Raw genomic sequence first — 21,509 nt, 5'->3', positions numbered from 1 at the left:
CTTAAGTTACATAGTTGGTTGCAAAAAGACCCAAGTTCAACTGTTTATTACTTATAAACTCAAACTGACCCAGAGAAAGGTAAAAGCCACTGTAAATGGCAGAGATCAAATTCACCATAAAGTAGAAAAAAATCCTTCCTGATCCCTGCTAACAACTGGACAGATCCCTGGCTCAACATACTAGTAACCTGTATACTGTACTTTAAAAAGAAGATATCAAACTGCTTCTCAAAAGTGTTCTCCTTCCTTTACATATTGATGACCCAGATGCACACTGATGTAAAAGCAAACAAGGACTAAATTGGATTACTGTTATACTTACTATTGCACAAAATTGTGTCTGACCTATCTAGCAGTGACAAATTGGCTTCCAACAGACGGGACCTACACCATCAGACTTGCTTCTCTTGGGCATTTGGCCTACAAAATTTCAGGGCAATGTAGAATCCAACTATATCACACTTTGATTAAAAGTGGGAGTGCAAGGTCCAAAATGGGGGCAGGCTCTTCCGCAAATGTGCAATGCAAAAAAACTGTTAGACCAGCACTTCCAAAAAAAAATGAAAACAATGGCTCATGTGCACACTACCATGGCTCAGGGCACACAGGAAAGGCAGCGGGAGATTAGGGAGGTTCACAAGTGGCTCAAGAACTGGAGTAGGAAGGAGGGGTTTGGGTTCCTGAAGAACTGGGCCGACTTTTTTGTCGGCTACAGGCTCTGTCGTAGGGATGGGCTGCACCTCAATGGGGAAGGGGCAGCTGTTTTGGGGAAGAAGATGGCTAGAAGGTTGGAGGAGTGTTTAAAGTAGGGACTGGGGGAGGGTGACTACCTTATAAAAAAAAGGAAGATAGTGCAGGTATTTAGCTGGGGCAAGGTATTGGAGCTGGGAAGGGGGGGGGGGGGGAGCTAGATCGGTTCATAAGGAAAGTTCTAGGGTAAAAAATATCAAAAAATATCTTAATTGTATGTACACTAATGCCAGAAGCCTGACTAATAAATCTGGTGAACTGGAATTAGTAATGTCTGAGGAAGATTATGCATAGTGGGAATAACTGAGACATGGCTGGATAATAACTATGACTTGCCAGTTAATGTACAGGGTTACAGTCTGTTTAGAATAGATCGCAAAAACCAGAGAGGGGAAGGGGTCTGTCTAAAGCCCACACACCGGGAAGATATAAGTGAGGGACATGAACATGTGGAGTCACTGTGGGTAGAGATACATGGAGGCAAAAACAATAATAAAATACTGATGGCGGTTTGTTATAAGCCTCCCAATATAACTACAAACAGCCAGGGAGAAAAAAAGCTCACCTTCTCCCTGGCTGTGACGTGGCCGATGGTATGGATTAGCATGCAGGGTGGGAAACCAGAACGGGGGCACAGTGGGGGAACGGAGCAGCCCATCAGAAAAAAAATAAGTGCGAAGACATCTACTCATTATGCTCTACACTGCCAGGTACTCATATTGTAATGTCAGGACTGGTGAAACTCTTTAACCCCCTTTCCGACCTTTCACGTACTGTTACGTCATGGGAACCACTGAGTTCCCGCAATTTGACGTAATAGTACATCATAGTGATCGCGCGTGCACCGGAGCAGGTGCGCTCGCAATCACTGCAGAGGCCTGGCAGTCCATGGTAACCGGGCCCCTGCTGTATCAGCCGGCATCGCTGTAAAAGCTGATGCCGGCGGATTAACCCCTTCTATGCCGCGGTCCGCGCTGACCGTGACATAGAAGAGGTTTCTGTCGGGTGAGGGAGAGCATCGAGTTCCCGCGCTGCTGTGGCGGGGACCCGATGCGACACAAGGCAGCCCGATGCCGTGCAGCGGCTGCCCAATGCCTTGCACGGCATCAGGAACTGCCTTCTACGAGAGCCGAGGAGATCCAGCCTCAGGCTGGGTCTCCTAGGCAAACTGTTAGTGTATGACTCAGTGTATGACTCAGTTCTGAGGTGCCAAAACATCAATTTTTTGGTTACCTTGCCACACAAAAAACGTAATATAGAGCAATAAAAAAGCAATAAAAAATCAAAATAGTACCAATAAAACTGGCACCCTATCCCGTAGTTTCCAAAATGTGGTCACTTTTTTGAGTTTCTACTGCAGAGGTGCATCAGGGGGGCTTCAAATGGGACATGGCATCTAAAAACCAGTTCAGCTATATTTGCCTTTCAAAAACCATATGGCGTTCCTTTCCTTCTGCGCCTTGCTGTGTGCCCGTACAGCATTTTACGATCACATGTGGGGTGTTTCTGTAAACCGCAGAATCAGGGTAATAAATATAGAGTTTTGTTTGGCTGTTAACCCTTGCTTTGCTACTGGAAAAAATGCATTAAAATGTAAAATCTGCCAAAAAAAGTGAAATTCTGAAATTTCATCTCCATTTTCCATCAATTCTTGTGGAACACCTAAAGGGTTAAGAAAGTTTGTGAAATCAGTTTTGTATACCTTGAGGGGTGTAGTTTCTAAAATGTGGTCATGTTTGGGTGCTTTCTATTATGTAAGCCTCACAAAGTGACTTCAGACCTGAACTGGTCCTTAAAAAGTGGGTTTTGGAAATTTTCCGAAAAATTTCAAGATTTGCTTCCATACTTCTAAGCCTTCTAACGTCCCCCAAAAAATAAAATGTCATTTTCAAAATGATCAAAACATGAAGTAGACATATGGGGAATGTAAAGTAATTACTATTTTTGAAGGTATTACTATCTATTATAAAAGTAGAGAAATTGAAATTTGGAAATTTGCTAAGTTTTCAAAATTTTGGGTAAATTTGGTATTTTTTTAAGAATAAAAATGTCATGAAGTACAATATATGACGAGAAAACAATCTCAGAATGGCCTGTATAAGTAAAAGCATTTTAAAGGGAACCTGTCACCTGGATTTTGTGTATAGAGCTGAGGACATGGGTTGCTAGATGGCCGCTAGCACATCCGCAATATCCAGTCCCCATAGCTCTGTGTGCTTTTATTGTGTAAAAAAAACGATTTTATACATATGCAAATTACCCTGAGATGAGTCCTGTACGTGAGATAAGTCAGGGACAGGACTCATCTCATGTTAATTTGCATATGTATCAAATCGGTTTTTATACACAATAAAGGCACACAGAGCTATGGGGACTGGGTATTGCGGATGTGCTAGCGGCCATCTAGCAACCCATGTCCTCAGCTCTATACCCAAAATCCTGGTGACAGGTTCCCTTTAAAGTTATCACCACATAAAATGACACGTCAGATTTGCAAAAAATGGCCTGGGCAGGAAGGTGAAAACAGGCCCGGGGTTGAAGGGGTTAAGAGCAGTCTGTGCATGTGAAAACTATCGTAAAAGAAATGAAATGTGGTGGTGCCGCTGGCCCAGCCCCCCTCACTCCCTCTTTTAGGGAAAGTGGCAAAGATGATAGAGAAATGGCATTTGCACAAAACTGTTTGCACAAGTATTGTTAAGAAACTTTTGCAACTTTTTCACGCCAGAAAACAGACAAAAATATACAGTAAATTAGGCCCAATACGTCCAGGGAATTAGAGGTACACGAATTACACATGGATGAAATGGATGGCAAGACGTGGGTGAAGGGATTTGCATTCTTACAGCATTATGATCTCATTCTAAAATGCAAAAGGAGGATACAAACATGTTGACATCATATCTTTCACTTAAAGGTGTCGATCTAATCCAAGAAGAAAGATTTGTTCAAGGTGTGATGTGTCAGACTGAGCTTCTGCGGGTTACTAATGAGACAAGTTAGCATGAAGTCATATGAGCAATTTGTCACTTTTCCTTTCTTGCAGGGAGAGCTGATAGATGGACATTGCATGATGTAGCTGGATGTATCCTTATTATATCAGCGCTGTCTTCTCTTCACCTTCCTTAATAAATTAAGCAGAAGTCACAACGAACAGCACGTCTCCTGATCATTTAATTACAGTATATCACGGGTTGGCCAGGATCAGAAAAAGGTTCTACTTTTTTCACGAAACATTGCTCCGTGAGCTGTGTCGGGTATTGCAGCTCCACTCAAGGGGGTTGATTCAAGAGGGAAAACAGCGATGTATATATTTGCAGTTTCTTAAAGGGAATTTGTCACCAGCTACCTCCCTATCAGTGATGGCCAGTTCGCAGTGTTCGCCCGCGAACACATCCGGGCTGCCATCTTGACTCACAAGTCCGGCGATGCACAGGTAAGCCCTTACCTGTGCCTGTGCCGGGAGCCGGTCTGAAACAAATGCAGTCACCGGGAGCAGGCAGTTCCGAGAACAGCCCGATGAAGGCCCCCGGCAGCTGTTCTCGGAACTGCCTGCTCCCAGTGACCGCATTTGCTAAAGACCGGCTCCAGGTAAGTGCTTACGTGTGCATCGCCGAACTTGTCAGTCAAGATGGCAGCCCGCATGTGTTCGCGGGCAAACACTGCGAACTGGTCATCACTGCTCCCTATCCAACTATTTGCATAGACATATACCTGTGCTTTGCCTGATTTTTTATTTTTTTTGTTGATCTGAGGCTCTGTTCCCAAGCTCTGATATTTTTTAATATTCAAATTAGACCTTTGGTGCTATGAGAGCATCACCATTGCTCTTGCTGCACCTAAGCTCCATTCTTTTCTGTGACCAGCCCCTCCTCAACGCTTTGCCTCTGCCCATCCCATCAATCAAAGCAGCCAGGGAGGGGCTGGCCAGAGAAAAAAGTGAAGCTTGGGTGCAGCAAGAGCAATAACAATAGTGACAGCCTTATTGCACCAAAGGCCTACAGTAATTTGCATATTAGGAAAAATATCATATCAATACCTCTGATCCTCCTAGCGCATCACATGGCCAGCCTGCATCAGCAGCTACATAGTCTTTGTAGATATTGTCTCTATAGACTGCACATAGCATGGAAGCTTCCAAACAAGACAGCGTCCAATCTGTGGGCATCAGTTTAAAGGAGCTGAGAAGATTCATTCAACTCATTCTGGGTTTAAGAATCCAGTGCACAGGATAACTTTCAAACAGGTGCCATTATTATAGGTAACAAGTGGAGGACAGAGGAGCCACTTAAAGAAGAAGTTACAGGTCTGCGAGAGCCAGAAATCTTGTTTGTTTGTAGGTGACCAAATACTTATTTTACCGAGGAATTTACCAATTAATTAATTAGAAATTCTACAATGTGATTTCCCGTATTCTTTCCCCCCATTCTGTCTCTCATAGTTGAAGTGTATCTATGATGAAAATTACAGGCCTCTCATCTTTTTAAGTGGGAGAACTTGCACAATTGGTGGCTGAATAGATACTTTTTTTTTGCCCCACTGTATAACCTATCATAGAAGAAACAGTGTTCATATTCTTAAAGGTGTTCTCCGGGCTTTTAATATTGATGACCTACCCTCAGGATTGGTCACCAATATCAGATTGGTGGGGGTCCGACACCCGACACTCCCGCCAATCAACTGTATGAAGCGAAGGCACACAACGTGTGTGTCGTCTCCCTTCTCTTTTCCTGCTTGCTGCTGCTATGTCTATGGTGAGCAGGAAGAGAGACGGGAGACGGCACACGTGCACTGCGCCCACCTTCCCTTCATACAGCTCATCGTGGCTTGCAGTGTGTCAGACCCCTGCCGATCTGATATTAATGACCTTTTCTGAGGATAGGTCATCGATATTAAAAGTCTTGACAAACCCTTTAATCGGCCTGGTCTTTTTCAATAAAGGGTTAAGGGTGTATTATACCCGTGTATTATGCCCGTATAATATACCCTTTAGGGTGTATCCCCATGTACAGGTAGTATGTTGTACTGTCAAAAACCACATGCATTAGGAACAGTAAGTATTCCAGTTCCTACTGAATAGTAAGTAATGACATATCCTATATTTCTCAGAGTGCATTCACTGTCGTGATTACCTCCGTATAGCAGAAAGCAGCATTCTGCCTTATGAATCTACCCCCAGTTATAGACACACTAGTAAATTAACCAATCTTGCCAATATCTATTATTGGAGAGATCATTGGTACGTATCTCCACCCTGGCATCATGTTTACATGGCTTACTTCCTGTTTTCATCAGCCTCCTGCTGGGTTTTCTAACCAAACTCAGCATCCTTTACTCTGTAATGTTTCTCAGGGCTCACTGCATCTGCCACACTGTTCTCTCTGCAGTAGTCGTGGCCCCTACACCTCTCCTCTCCATGTTAGGCACTCCAAGCCCTGTGAAACATTATTGAGCAAAACATGCTGGGTTTGGTTAGAAATCCCTTCAGGAAAACAGGAAGTGCTGCATGTAAACATCCTGCCAGAATGCAGCAATGCTGAGAACAGGGGGAGGAAAGTGTTGATGTATAAAACAGGTATATAAGCCAAAAATAGGCATTTTTTGGAGTTCTCTGGGCAGAATAAAAATTAACTATGGGACTGGAGAGCCCCTTTAATTTAAACAAATCATGTGTGTGACCTTAAGTATATGCACTACATATGGTATTATACACACTTTCATTGCTGTTTTCAGCTTTGCCAGTTTTCAAGTCATGTGTTGTTTTGTACACCGTGTCTATACATTAGTGAATTAATACAGGTGACTTGTTTTATAAGGTAAGAACCTTCCCTAATATCAGTAGATCAGCCGACGCCTCATACTGTGGCACAGTCAAATGTGTTGTCGATTGGTAAAACTCTTCTGCTTGATATCTGATAATAAATCTTGCATGACTGCAAGTAGGACAGCCCTGAAGCGTATTTTACAGCCCCAGGCTAATCACAGCTGTAGAACGACTGATTTGTTTTATTTGCAAGTTTCCAAATCCCTTTCCATTTCTATAGGAGACTCAGGATAAGATGCCCAAAGAAACTGAGACAAAAAAGTAAACAGGACACACAAAGGAGTTCCTTATTGGAAATGACAGCCGTTGTAGTGCCCAAGGCTCCCACACTTGGGACTGCAATAAGCCATCACACCAGAAAGGATTCGCTGTCTTCTTCCTTTTCAAGTTTACAGGTTACCGTACTTAATTGGGTCTTCCAGTCTCACAAAATGACACAACTCAGATTTGGTGCAGTTTTTTTAGATTATTTTTACAGCCAAAGCAACGATTGAAGACAAAACAGGATGATCTAAAATATATTAAAACATGCCTTCTTTTTCTGGATCAACTCCGGGGGATTTATCATGAGGGTAATATTTGAAGTCAGTTTTCCGTGAGTATGCGTTGGCGTACTCAGGCATGGAATTCAGCCAGTTCCCTCAGGTTCTCCAGATCCGGTTGTTAAAATTACAGTGACAGCTGGAGATGAGCGCTTCCATTCCATAGTTTAGTGTATAGTGTATATATGGTGTATTTATGTATGTGTAGCATGTATATGGTGTATTTATGTGTGTTGCATATATATGGTGTATGTATATGTAAATAAGCGCTGTGATGCCGCATGTCCGCCGTTGAGTAGGGAACCTGTTGTTAAAAATTTGAATTCCACCCCTGGGTGTACCTTGTGCCAAATATATTAAAAAGCATTCATTGTCACTTTTGTCTAGAAATGCTGCTCCAGTTTTCTACACCAACCCCTATACTAGAGTGGCTTTGGGACTTTCTATGCAATAAAAAAATAATAATCTGGAGTCAAACTCATTAAAGAGGTTGTCTCACTTCAAGTGGCATTTATCGTGTAGAGAAAGTTAATATAAAGCACTTACTAATATATTATGATTGTCCATATTGCCTCCTTTGCTGGCTTGGTTCATTTTTCCATCACATTATACACTGCTCGTTTCCATGGTTATGACCACCCTGCAATCCAGAAGTGGTGGCTGTGCTTGAGCACTATAGGAAAAAGTGCCAGCCTATGTGCGCTCCCACGATGTGGCCTCCAGAGAGGCCAGCGCCTTTTCCTACAGGGTGCAAGCATGGCCACTGTTGCTGGATCACGGGTGGCCGTAACCATGGAAACAAACAGCGTATAATGTGATAGAAAAATAAATCCTGTCTCCTGGCAATTTTTATATATATATATATATATATATATATATATATATATATAAGAGATATGTAAAATGGGGAAAGGGGGTGATTTTATTTTATTTTTACTTTTTATTTAATAACTATTTCCCTTAGGGACTAGAACCTGGGATCGATAACGGTACAAAAGTATCAATTGGGTATTGATAATTCAATACCTGTTGCAACCCTAATATATATATATATATATATATATATATCACTTTCTGATTCACCAGTATGTAATATCAAGTGTTGTGTATCTTACCCCTCTCATTATTCTTTCCCGCAGTTCTGCCTGAGTCAGCGGTCTCTCCTCTTCATCTGCGGTCGGGGAGTCACTGTCGCTGTCATACTCATCTCTTTATAAAACATGAGAAATTTAAAATTTGTTCCAATCATTATATATAAAATTATCACATTTAAATTATCATAAATTAGCACCTTGTCATCACATAAGAAGCCTCTAAACAGCCACCTTAGCACAGGATGATAATAGGTTTGTAACTATGTCCTTTTCAGCATAAAGGAAAAAACGAAGTTATAAATTATCTGTGAATAGTCATGTGGGTTGTCCTAGACTTAGAAGTAGGCATGCAGTTGTAATACCCCGGAGTGGTATTACCATTTCTGAACTGTGCTACGGTCTCTAATGGTCTCATATTAATGCTATCTGTGTATTTATTTCCAGATCCTTCACATTGTGCATTCATAATGTTGCTATGAAACAGTTTTGTACATGTATTGTACCTGGTTCGCCAGCAGGTGGCAGTATATATGGCAGAGATATCTTTAGTCAGAATGGAATCTACCATTCCATTCTCCTCCCCCTCCTTTGGGCAGAAGTGGGCCAGTCCTGTTTCTTGCAGTTTTAATTAGTTCCAGTTTAGACCCTGTATTGGAGCTGAGAAGACAAGAAAGATATAGCAGCCAGAGGAAAGTGTGGTTCGGCTGGAGCAGGAGCCATAAAAGGGAAGTAGCTTGTAGAGCACCCGGACTCCATGCTAATTCACCTTACTGAGTGTCAGGAGGGGATAACAGTTGAAGGCACTCCAATCCAAGGATACCAGAACCGACCGAAAATCCAGTAGGCAGACCCAAGCAGAGTTTAGCACAGCAGAGAGAAAGCAAGCAGAGTTATTAAGCAAGCCTGTCAGCCCAGTATAGAAAGAGAGAAAGCAGAGTTATCAAGTTTTCCTGCCAATTTATGCCAAAGCATGCTGGAACCAAGAGAAATCCTGAATGTAAGAAAAAGCCTGAATATTGTCTGGAATTAGGGTTATCCAAGTAAAGCTGCTGTTAAAGTTTACCAAGGTCTGGACTCAAGTTATTCTTCATCCCCTAACTCAACAATCCCCCCTTTATTTGCTTCAGAGCCTAAGCCTGGGGCCCTGCTGTAGCCAGGAAGGAGCACCGTGACACATGTAGGCTGCACCACACTACTCGGCATTCTTATAGACCTGGGACACGATCGGCCCTGGGTGGCAGCACGTTGCACAGTCCTCTAGGTATACTAGCAAGCCAGTACTGTATGACTGCTCCTGAGACTGGGACAGCCCCCAATGACTATTCACAGGTAACTTAAGCAACTATACAATGCTGTGGCCAGAGTTTAGGGGCTGTAAAGGGGTTTTCCTGAAATAGAATATTCATGACTTACCCCTGAAAGGTCATCGCTATCTGATCGGTGGGGGGCTAACTCCTGGTACACTCCGATGAGTGGTGCAGCCACTTCCTGACATCCGGTTCATCAGTCACTTGGCCTAAGTGCAGCTCAGTCCCATTAAAGTGAATAGTTCTGGGCTGCAATTCCAAGCATAGCCACTATACAATGTACAACGCTGTGCTTGTTATTCTGTGAGGAAGCTGCTGCACTCATCAGAGCACCGTAGCCTCTTCAAGCACAGTGTCAGAGCCCCCACCAATCAGACACTGATGGCCTATTCTGAAGATAGGCCATCAATATTCTACTCTAGGAAGACCTCTTTAAAAGTGATGACAGGTCCCCTTCCATCGGGTTCCTTTCTGGGTAATATGGACATTCACCGCAATTGAGATTAGCATGTTAAACTTTACCACAACTGGTTAAATGAATTACATGTATGGACTTCTATCTATAGGCGAGTCTTGCCCAGAGTTTGCCTAAGAATATAAAGCAGTGTTAAACATTTGGAATACTTAATTTGTTATAGCCATGTGCAAATTACTCTCAATTTACTTTTACTTGAATTATAAAGAGGCAGCGATGTACAAAATTAATGTAATTAATTTCATAGACGGTTACCATCCACAAATGTGCAAGGCTTAAACATAAACTATAATTATGTTGTGTCTATACAGCAATAACTTTTAAGCTTCATAAATCACTACTGCCAGTCCTTCACATACTACATAATGAAGTATTTCACACATTCTATCTGTCTGTCTGTCTATCTATCTGTCTATCTACATAAGAAAAATGGCAGCACCAGACACAGAAAAGTAAGAAGGTAAAAAAAGAAGTACAAGCCTAATGGGACTAGACCAATGCCCAAAAACGGTAAGAGATGCAAAAAAGTGACTACCACATGGGTGAATAAACATTTTCCTTTACTTTTTTTTAGTGTGCTGCCTTTTTGCATCTCTTTATCTATCTACTATATCTATCTATCTATCTATCTCACTCCATCATCTATCTATCTAAAAACATAATAATGTGTCATGTTTCATGGAATTGTGGTCACACCTTTAGGGGTGTAGGAGTTTTATTGGAAGAATGCTACTTGTCATACTTTTTCCTAACTGGATCACATCAAGAAGAATCATCACGTCAGGCTTTTTCACACTGTGTCTGCAGAGTACATTAACTATAGGCCAAAATGATACCAAAAAAGTGTGGAGTTAAAAAGGACCTTTCACCACTCCTGACATCCCTGTTGGAATAGCTTCATGCATTTCCCATGTAATAACAATTCTGGAGCATCTATTCTTATTGCTCTATGTTGTGCCATTCCTATATTATTTCTGCTAGAAGTTATGAATGAATTGCTAGAAGTCTGCAATAAGGCTACAGACTCAGAGGTGTGGTACACCAGTTGGGGGGGGGGTGTCTCTGCACAGTCTCACTCTATCCAATCAGTACTGCCATTTTAAGACTGTGCAGGTACCCCCCCCCCCCAACTTGTTACCATCCATTCCTCTGTACCCTTACTGCAGACTGTTAGCAATTCATTCATAACTTCTAGTAGAAGTAATAAGGGAATGGCACAACATAGAGCCATAAGAATAGATGCTCCAGAATTGTATGGAGAATGCATATTACATGGGGAATGCATGAAGCTATTAAAACAGGCATGTCAGGAGAGGTGAAAGGTCCTCTTTAAGAAGAATACTCACCCTGTGCCAGGTGGTTGTATCTCAAAGACTGGTGGGTGCAGGTCAACCAACTGTCCCAGAAGAACTCGGGCTGTTTCTTGCGGGTCATATGGTTTGTCATAGTTCTGAAACCACAGCAGAATCACAGAAAAGTAAGTAATCTGTATGATAGGTGGACATCATATGCATCTTTAGGACACTCCAGCAATATTTGTTCATAGAAGTTTGGCTTCCCCTCTTATGTTCACACAATAATACCAACTTGTCCACGCAAGACCCGAAGGGGACTAAGCACAGCAATTCATATAGAAGAACCTCACAGACAGCAGTACCCCTTCGGTAGGCTGATCTGCAGGGTTCCGGGGGTAAGATCCCCCTACCCTAAGGATGACATTTCTGTCTGAATTTTAGAACAGCCAGCACCTGGACTGAACACTAATTAATTCAACTGAATGGGTATCTCCACAAGAGTGATTTTACACATGGACTATTCCTATGTGCCAAGAAAATCACAGCATACACTATCTTACTCTGATTTTCCAGCATGACTTATTCGCTTAAAGTGATATTCCTTTTCTTTTTTTTTTTTTTCACGTATTTGTTTAAATAATGGGAAATTATACAATTGTCAAATATAAGCTATTTATATATAAATATATATTCATATAAAATATATGAATACATATATAAAATACATGTATTAACAAATTTGCTCACATACCATTCTTCATATCAGGTTGTGCTTCATAATATACAGTATGTGTGCTGGGTCAGCACACAGGATATTTCCGTGGGATAACTACATACATAGAACTAATGGAAGAAACCATTGTGGCTATTACAACTACTTCACTGTATGTGTGCCTGCTTGTTTCCAGGTGATTTGTAAAATGGCTGCTTGTCTCTAGGTGGTGCTGTTATGTTAATGTCGTCCTGTCGTCCATCTGATAGGAGCCTACTATGCTATCAATGTTTAAAGGGGTTTTCCTAGATTTTTATACTGATGACCTATCCTTAGGATACAGTATGTCATCAGTATCTGATCAGTGAGGGTCCGACATCCAGGACCCCCATTGATCAGCTGTTTGAGAAGGCGCTCCTATGGGGGCACCAACCTTCTCTCATCTTTTCCTAGGCCAGCAATGCCACATTATTCGGTCACGTGACCTAGGAGAAGTGAATTATTAACGTATTATATATATACCGTGTATATACAGTATATATATATATATATATATGATAAAGAACAGTAGTAATTAAAAAAAATCTAATGCTGTAGAAATTATATTTTTTTTATCAAAAGAGGCTAATGATTTACATAATTATTAAATAGATCATACTGTTCTATTCCATGATATTCCCATGGAGGTTGTATATCCAGTCATTTAGTTCATTGCAATCCAATAATACTTCAGATAAGACAACGACACAGGGCCTGACAAAAATCCTTCATGAATACAAATGTGCTCAATTAGTAGTGGTGATTGGGTGTTGCTTTCATTGACTTTATTGGTGCAGCAATAACGATGGTGGTTGGGGGCTCTGGGAGTTCATATTTCTAGAGGCCACATGGTATAAAGTAGGCTTTACTGATCTATGCATGCATACCAAATGGGTTCAATCCAAGCAGATTGAACACAATGGAAATGGTTATTTCGACCTTGAGAAAAGAGTGGAGGAAAGCGAAGCCACTTGAGAATATAAGAAATGAACTGAGATTGTATTCTTATATGATGGTCACACTCTCAGCCTGCTGCTAGTGTGTTCTCACAAGGAAATGTGCTAGACATGCTTCGTCCTTGATAGCGTATTATCCATTCTAACCATGCCTTGCACTAAGTGATGTTCCTACATGTAGTGATCAGGTTGTTCCATTTACCTTGGAGTCGAGGAAGGACTGAGCAGCCAGAAGCTCGTTAGTTTTCTGCTCAATGAGGCCAAGATACTGCATTATGTTTGCTTCGCGAATGCTAGATGAAGTGCCCAACATTTCGTCCAGGACAGAACGGTCACAATTTATCTTCTTGAACAAGGAATCGATTCCTAAGGAATAAGCATCATTATTGTAATAGAAAGTAGAAGTTCAGCTTAGTTATTTACACGTAAATGCATGCAGGTATCTGAGCGGTGTGAAGAAGTACAACACGGAGAGCATTATGGAAAAGATTGAGGTCACTATGGATTATGATCACCGTTAATAATATTTTATATTCTCAATCACGTCACTAATAAGTAGAACTTACAAGGTATAAGGAGCGCCTAGCGATTGGCCATTCCCCAAAGCAGGAGCCGCTGTCATTCTCCTTGGTTGGCCGTGGAGAGATCTCAATCTCCATACACCGCAGGCATACAAGCGGCGGATGCTGAGTAACAGCTGGTAATATAGCAGGGTTCCCAACTAGCCACAGCCAGTATCCGAGATGTTAACCCATCAATAGCCAAAAAGTAGTGCATGAGATATTAACATACTAATGCATACTGGTGATCACACCCCTATCAGGGGAGTGCCATAAACTTTTAGACCACATAGCACCATATTTTAACCACATATGGTTCAATTTTTAGCCCATTCCGGTACCAAAATTGGAAAATGAACCGAACCACCCGCAAAGTTCTCAATAATAATCCACTCTCCGGTGAATGAGGAGGGAAGCGACAAACAATCATACCGTGAATATCACAAGGATCATATATTGTCACACACCTTCCTATCACCCAGGGTGTCCAGATGTACTGAAATTCCTTGCACGAAACACGATATTACTGTCATGGGGTCACATGTTTTTTCTTGCATTACTGTCATGGGGGTCAAATATTTTTTCCTGCATTACTGACAGTTTGTGAATCAGTCCAACATCACTGCTGACTATCTAGATGTACTCTATACCATCCTATAGGAAACAACTATATGAGATGTCATCATTAAGACCATCTGGTCGAACCGTTCTGAGACGGAAGGTCCATTGAGCGTCTTTCTGTAATAGACGTTTGCCAATGTCACCGCTCCTCAGTGATGGTTTGATCACCTCAATGCCCTGAAAGCTAATTCTTGCCACACCGTCATCATGGCACTCCTCATTGTGATGTGCGATAGGGGTGTCAGCCTTATTACGTATGTCACCCAGATGCTCTCCAATCCGTCTTCTGAACTCTCTCAGGGTTTTCCCCACATATTGAATCCCACATGAGCAGGTGGTGAGATGTATCAACCCCACAGTCTTACAGATAATAAATGTTCTGATGTCATATGACTATGGATTATGAATTAATATACCTTCATATATTTCTTATTTTGCTTTGAAATCATGTTATTTTATTTTTATTTATTTATTTTTATTTATTTTAATTTACGAGATAAAATAAAAATGATTTCAAAGCAAAATTAGAAATAACTGAAGGTAGATTAAGCAGACAGTAAACTCACATGGTAACCAGATACGTTTAAAGATTCATGCTGCCCGAAGCATGGGCCGCATGAAATCCCGTCAGGTTCCTATGTTATAAAACTATGATTCCTGTGAAATGCTGCGGCGCTTCAGAGCAAAACATACAGTAGCCCTGTTATGAGTGAATGTCAGAATATCCTGCTGCCAGTGCTTCAGGTTTCTTTTAACCCCTTCGGGACCCAGCCAATGTTCGCTTTTTCATTTTCATTTTTCTCCTTCATCACTTCCAAGGGCCATAACCTTTTTTTTGCTTTTCACATAGATGGATAAGAGTTTGTTTTTTGCGGGATAAGTTGTATAATTTAATGTCATCATTTAATTTATCATGTACTGAAAAAAGGGAAAAAAAAATTTTGGGGGTGAAACTGAAATGTAAATTCTGCAACTGAATTTAGTTTTTACGGTGTTCACTGTTTGCTAAAAATGACACAATACCCTTATTCTATGGCAATACAAAATTTAGATACGTGTTATGTTTTAATACTTAAAAAAAACACCTATAACTATCTTTGCATTTACGTCTACAAAGCTGGGCTTGTTATTCTCACAGACTGAGTTAAAAATGTTATCAGTACCATTTTGCAGTACATAAGACTTTTAGATCGCTTTTTATTTTATTTTTTTCATGAGGGAAGGACTAAAAACGACAATTAGGTGATTTTTTTAATATTTTTTTTCCATTACGAGGTTCATTGTGTAGGATAACTACTTTTATATATATTTATGTTATAGGCAAATGGCTATTTGCCGCATTTGTGTGAGGGGAGGCGGGGCTATACTGCTTATAAGCTGCAGCCTCCTCCTCACCTTACCGACGGCTCGTTTCTGCATCACTTCCGGGCGCCTGTACGCACGTGAGTATGCGGTCTCTGCCTCTCATCGGCATCGACGTCTACATCCCAGCATTCACGTCTTCCAGCGGTTAGATCGGGGCTTTGCGGCTTCATTCCTGGGCAGGGGGAGAGGGATCGGCAGCGACACGCCGCACGTTGTTACCTGCATGTCTCGGCGGGCGGCAGAGCTGGCTTCCATGTGTTCAGAGCCGCGCTCTGCTGCCTTAGGTTGTCCCAGCATGCCATCTGCTGGTCGGCGGTGTTATTGCAGCTTACATTTGCCTGTCATGTCTTGATACATTCTGGTTATGGTTGTGTAGTATTACAGTGATAAAAAATAAAAAGGGTGGGGGAAAGGGGTGTTAAAGGAAAAGAAAATTATAATAAATTAAAGGGGCTAAAAATGTTGGAGTGCTTTTACGAATACCCAGTATTGTTACATCATAGGACGGGGCAGTACATAGGCTATATTCAGTCCCATCAGGCTTATGTCTGGCTGCACAGGGACCTTGGTTGCATTGCTTTTCCTGATTCATGAATGTAAGTGACTTACTGCAGTCTTTTGTCCTCTCAGTCTGGCCAGCGGTATGTCGGCTCCTTTAGGTAAGCAAGCACCACTGCACAGGAACGTTTTCTGCCTGGCAGCATCGGCTCCCCTCAGTCTCTCAGGTTGCGGGAGTCAGCACAACTCCGCTCGCGACACATTGTAATGTATAGCATGGGCCGCCGTGCTCGTAGTGAGGCAGGGGTGCATACAAGCCTGTTTGCTTCTGGTAGGCTCTTGATTTATCTGGTCTGCTGGAGCCTCCAGGCAGCAGGTGATAGTGGTACAAAAAACTAAAAAAAAAAAAAAAGGTGGGGGGGTTCTGTCTCTCGCCTTGTGGTCCAGGCTGCCACCACGGGATCTTGCACACATATTTCCACACGAAACCGCCATTAGTCTCGCTCGCATGGCCTCCGCCATTGGAGTCTCTCACGCATGGCCTCCGCCATTGAAGTCTCTCACGCATGGTCTCCGCCATTGGAGTCTCTCACGCATGGCCTCCGCCATTGGAGTCTCTCACGCATGGCCTCCGCCATTGGAGTCTCTCACGCATGGCCTCCGCCATTGGAGTCTCTCACGCATGGCCTCCGCCATTGGAGTCTCTCACGCATGGCCTCCGCCATTGGAGTCTCTCACGCATGACCTCCGCCATTGGAGTCTCTCACGCATGGCCTCCGCCATTGGAGTCTCTCACGCATGGCCTCCGCCATTGGAGTGTTGCATGCTTGGCTACGCCATTTTGGGCCCCGCTTTCAGAAGTATTGCATGCTTGATCCTACACACATGGCTCCGCCATCCTGAATCTTGCACGCAAGGCTCTGCCTTTTGGGGTTGGGCGAAGTTCTTTGGTTCCAACCTCGCACGCTTGGCTTCTCCCTCCTTGTACCACACATGCCTCAGCCATCCGTGGTCTTCCGTGGGGTCCAGCAGGTTGCTTGCTTCCACGCTCCACCCGCTTGGCTCGGTCATCTGTGCTCCACCAATACAATGTTTTTGAGAGACTAGCACGCGTGGTTTGGGCCACTAGAGTCTCCTTTAGTTATCATTTCTCTCTGATTTTCTTTTTCCAGATTGTTGGGTCTTCTTTTTTTCTTGTCATTACAAGTCAAGCATTCAGAGCCTACCATTCGGACATCTTTTTCTCACTTTCTCTAGTTTGTCTCTCTAGCTCCTCAGGGTCACCTTTTTCTCTTGCCGTCTCTGCTTTCACAGGACCACCTTTCCAGGAAATCCTTCCAGCTGCCTTTTTTCTGTTTCCTGCTGCAGTTCTGCCTCCCAGAGGATATAAAAGAATATAAAATCCAAGGTTCCGCAGCGTGTGTCGCAAGTTGATTGCCCATCATCTTCTCTAGTGGGGTCATCTCGAGCAGTGCGTTACTTATCAATTATTGGGTCAATTGTCTACAGGTTTTTCTTTCATATATGCGTCCATAGGTTCGTGGCTCCTTCTATCCACCCGATGCACGGCTTCGGACCAGCAGACGCAGCTATTCTTAGTAGACACATTTAGCATCAGAGTCAAAGTAAGCTATTGTGCATCACGGGAGTAGATTTAAGACTTTGGGGTTGGAACAGTTGCTAATACTCAGTTGTTAACATGTATAGCTACGTTCAGTCATTTCATCAGCAAGGTAGCAGTTGCCCAAAAATAAATGAATAAATAATAAAAATAAAACCTTAAGTCCTGTCATGTCTACAGGTATCAATTCAATATGTCCGTCACGTCTACAGTCACATTAAATTCTGTCACGACCACAGGATACGGTCCTACACTGTATGCCTCGTCCACTCTCATGTCTAAGTCTACACTCGTTCGGGGCTTGCAAGGCTACTTAGGTCACATTCTATTCCGCTATGTACACATCTTCCCATATTCAGTCACTTCGGTGAAGGGGTGCTCCGCATGCTGGGCGGCATCTCGAGTGCTGGTACGGCGGTTCTTGGCGCATCAGTGGTCCGTGATACTGGTAAATGGCACAAACTGGTGTGGGCTATTCATCTTCTGCATTAATTATGTTGTGTTTTAGTAGGATGTCTTAAGAATCATTGATGGACGATACATCATCATCCCATGGGAGCGTGGTGTCACATTCCGCAAGAGACTCCACACCATCATTAGGTCATGGACTGTGCCCAAGTTGATGGCAGAGTTATCCAAAAGAGGAATTCCATTTCCAGCTTCTGCAAAGAAGGTGGAACTGTTCCATCTTCTGTCTTCAGTTCCGGAGGTCCAAAATCCGCAGGTGGTGTCCATGGACACTATTCAGACATCGCTTACGTAACTGCACGCGGCCATCAACTCCATGGCGTCATCAATGTTGAACTTTCAGGCCAGGCTAGAGTCAATCGAGGCAGGCAATACAGCTGCCCGTTTGGTGTGCCAAAGTCCGGCAGGTTCTTCTAGCCTCCAGGCTAGTGTTGCTGGTGGGTCAGGTTCTGTACCCCCTATTGCACCGTTCCACTTCGTTCCAGCCAACATTCGATAGCAAATAATTGAACTTAGCATTACTCATAACAGCTCATGAGGCGCCAGATAACAAGACCATAGTCTGAGGGGAGGTCTCAGTGGTCCTCAAATCTAAGGACGTGAGGTTGAATAGAAACTCAGCATACCAGAGTTTGTCTTAGCCTTTAGTCTGTACAGGGTTGTTGTCTTATCCTGTTAGGGTCCCATCCACATGCAGATTGGGTACAATATGTTATCAATGGTCTTTCCGCAGGTTTCCATACAGCTAATGGCTCTTCTCTTTTTGCAGGTCTCTCCACAAGCAGACCACGTACCATCACCAGTGCCCAGGCTCGACCAGCTAGTGATGGACTAACGGTTCATCTCGCCACCTATAAGAAGGCATGGACCTCATTCTGAAATTTTCAGAGAACCCATTCTTCGGCAGGAGTGGGCAACATCTCTCACCTACTGGCCTTTGCCGCATTTTTTGGCCACTCTCACCACAAGCTGTCATTTAGCACTATTAAGTTATACCCGGCTGGGTTTCAACATCATTTGTATCTATGGCATCCTAATTAACCCTCCTTGTTTTCAGCCCATCCAATTAGAATGTTACTGAAGGGTATCCAGAAGGGGTCCGCTGTGGCCTTCCCTACACGACATTCACAGGGTCAATGTTTAAGATTGCTTTCAGATAAACTACGCAAAACTTCTTCAGTAAGCACACTAGTTTATTGATCAAGACACCATGTACCTAGCCTTCTACGGCTTCCTCAGACCAGGCGAGTTCACCTGCGCCACCACTTGCAAGAGCTATCTGAGGAAGGATCAGCTGTCATGGGATGGGTCATGCTAAATTCTTACTTTAACGTCCACAAAGAAGGCCCTAGCGGGTCAGCTCACAGAGGTTGCTATTGACCTTGGCATCTGAGGGTTCAGTGAGCTATCTCTTATCCTTGTAATTGCCAGCAGATGTACGGTGTATTACACAGCCGGGACCCGCCATGTATAGAGCAGGCTCAGCTTGTGAGCCTGCTCCATACTCCCCTCACATATTTCCACTTTGAAGAACCTGAGTCATTTTATGGAAGAGTTTTTGACTGCAGATTCAGATATTGAGATGAACAGTCTACCCATGCACATGGGCATGTTAGATCCCCTACAGCGAGAGACACGCTCTGTTGTCAATCTTTTCTCTTACTCATAGATGAGGGTCCTGATCCAGAGACCCATTTTATTGACTCCATGAATTTCCAAGAATATTAAAGGTTGTACCCATCTCAGACATTTATAGCATATAGGCATATTGCCTTTACTTTGGGGGCCACGTTTTAGAGATAGGAGCAGGTCCAAGGGGTGGGATCCACGCCTATCTGACATTGATGACTTAGCAATAGGCCATTAATGTCTGAGATGGGGATACAAATAACCTTTTAATATTTAAACAACATTTGGAAAACATTTAAAGTAATTTTCCAAGATTTAAAGCCACTCAAGCTGATAAAAATACGAGGATGTAATCTTTAAGGAATAGCCTTCAGATAAATCAAAAGAAGAATTGTTATTATTGATTTAATTTTTAACCATCTGTCCAAGCCCTTCAATGCACAAACCACAGGTCAACATTTCATACAACATGGACCTAGCAAGACCTCAACCTTGTCATAGCAGGTTTAGATTATGAGTTTTTACTCTGGAAGGCAGAGCTACATATTATATCTTAGGTCTGTCCTGTTGAATGTCTTCTGTATTACAAAGGCTTTTACGGAGTGATTTATGTTGGAGGGTTCTTGGCCTGTTCCAATAAACCTTTCTACAAACATTCTCATCAACAGTGCATCAAGTGACGTTCAAGACCACTCCAGCAGTGAATGAGGTGAGGAAAATGAATGTATGGTGAAAGCAAAGTCATCTATAGAGGTGGTAATTAATTACGCTTAGAGCCAGGCTTATCAGCTGAGTGTCTCCTTTACAAGCTGTTAGTGAAGCCCACATTGATTGGAGTGTAAATTGGTCGCCAGAGTTATAACTTGGAGTGTATACAGTCAGGCATAAAACCATTTATGTACATGATGAACCTGTTGTTTATCTTGACAATAGGGATGACCAGATTTTGTTTGCTGTGTATTTGGAATACCAGTCTTACCAGCAGATGTCTGGTAAATATATTACCGAAATATAATCAACTGCTTTAATCAACTAGAAGTGAGAGTAAAATGTCACATATCATACAGGATTTAAAATAGGTTAAAAGGTGAGGAGCTTAACAATTTTTACCTTCATAGGGCTAAAATAGAGCCCACATCTTCAGCCACTAAACAGCCCCCCAGACAATACTAGAAATTTAAAAAAATGTGGGGGGTTCAGCCAGCACAACCCTGTATGCAGGTGCACATTGCTATGGCGAAATAAACATACAAATGCAAAAACACAAATGCAATCGCACTCTGCAACCAGCACTCTGCCCTGCCTCTATGCTGGATGGTGAATGAGGCATTGGTGTACATTTTGGCCAAAGCGTAATAAGCCACTCACCACGTCAAGGTTGCCTCTATGAGTGGTCCCCAACACTAGTTCCAGTGTTGCTGAGCCCAGCATGCATATTGGTACTTAAATCCCTGGATCCGATGGAAGCTGTAATGGGTTAAAAGCAAAGTGTGCCTAGCGTGCATGCTGCACCTGCGCTCCCTGGACTTTGTGTGGCTGACATGGCCCATAACAGGTAGGAACTAGTGTTAGGGACCACTCATAGAGGCGACCTTGACGCGGTGAGTGGCTTATTACGCTTTGGCCAAAATGTACAATACTAGAGATTGGCCTGCAATAAAGAATTGAGCAGTTCTTACCTAACAGATCCAGCACAGGTAGTAGAAGAGGCCCTGTATCTGTTAGGTAAGTATTGCTCAATTCTTTATTGTAGGCT

The 21,509-nt window shown here is 42.7% G+C and overlaps 1 protein-coding gene across 1 annotated transcript in view; it reads right to left on the bottom strand.

Moving 5' to 3' along the window:
* LOC122926641 (coiled-coil domain-containing protein 63-like) overlaps nucleotides 1-21,509 on the bottom strand; it is a 145,159-nt gene that overhangs the window by 14,221 nt on the left and 109,429 nt on the right. Inside the window, exons 12-14 of the mRNA XM_044278073.1 lie at nucleotides 13,194-13,357; nucleotides 11,336-11,439; nucleotides 8,229-8,322 (exon numbers count right to left, since the gene is read on the bottom strand). Of these exons, the coding sequence (XP_044134008.1) occupies nucleotides 8,229-8,322; nucleotides 11,336-11,439; nucleotides 13,194-13,357 (362 nt within the window). The remainder of the gene's footprint in view (nucleotides 1-8,228; nucleotides 8,323-11,335; nucleotides 11,440-13,193; nucleotides 13,358-21,509) is intronic.

Source organism: Bufo gargarizans, chromosome 2, assembly GCF_014858855.1.
Source record: "Bufo gargarizans isolate SCDJY-AF-19 chromosome 2, ASM1485885v1, whole genome shotgun sequence".
NCBI classification, from domain to species: domain Eukaryota; kingdom Metazoa; phylum Chordata; class Amphibia; order Anura; family Bufonidae; genus Bufo; species Bufo gargarizans.
Note: the sequence above shows the minus strand (reverse complement) of the source record. Positions and strands in the feature narration are given on the sequence as shown.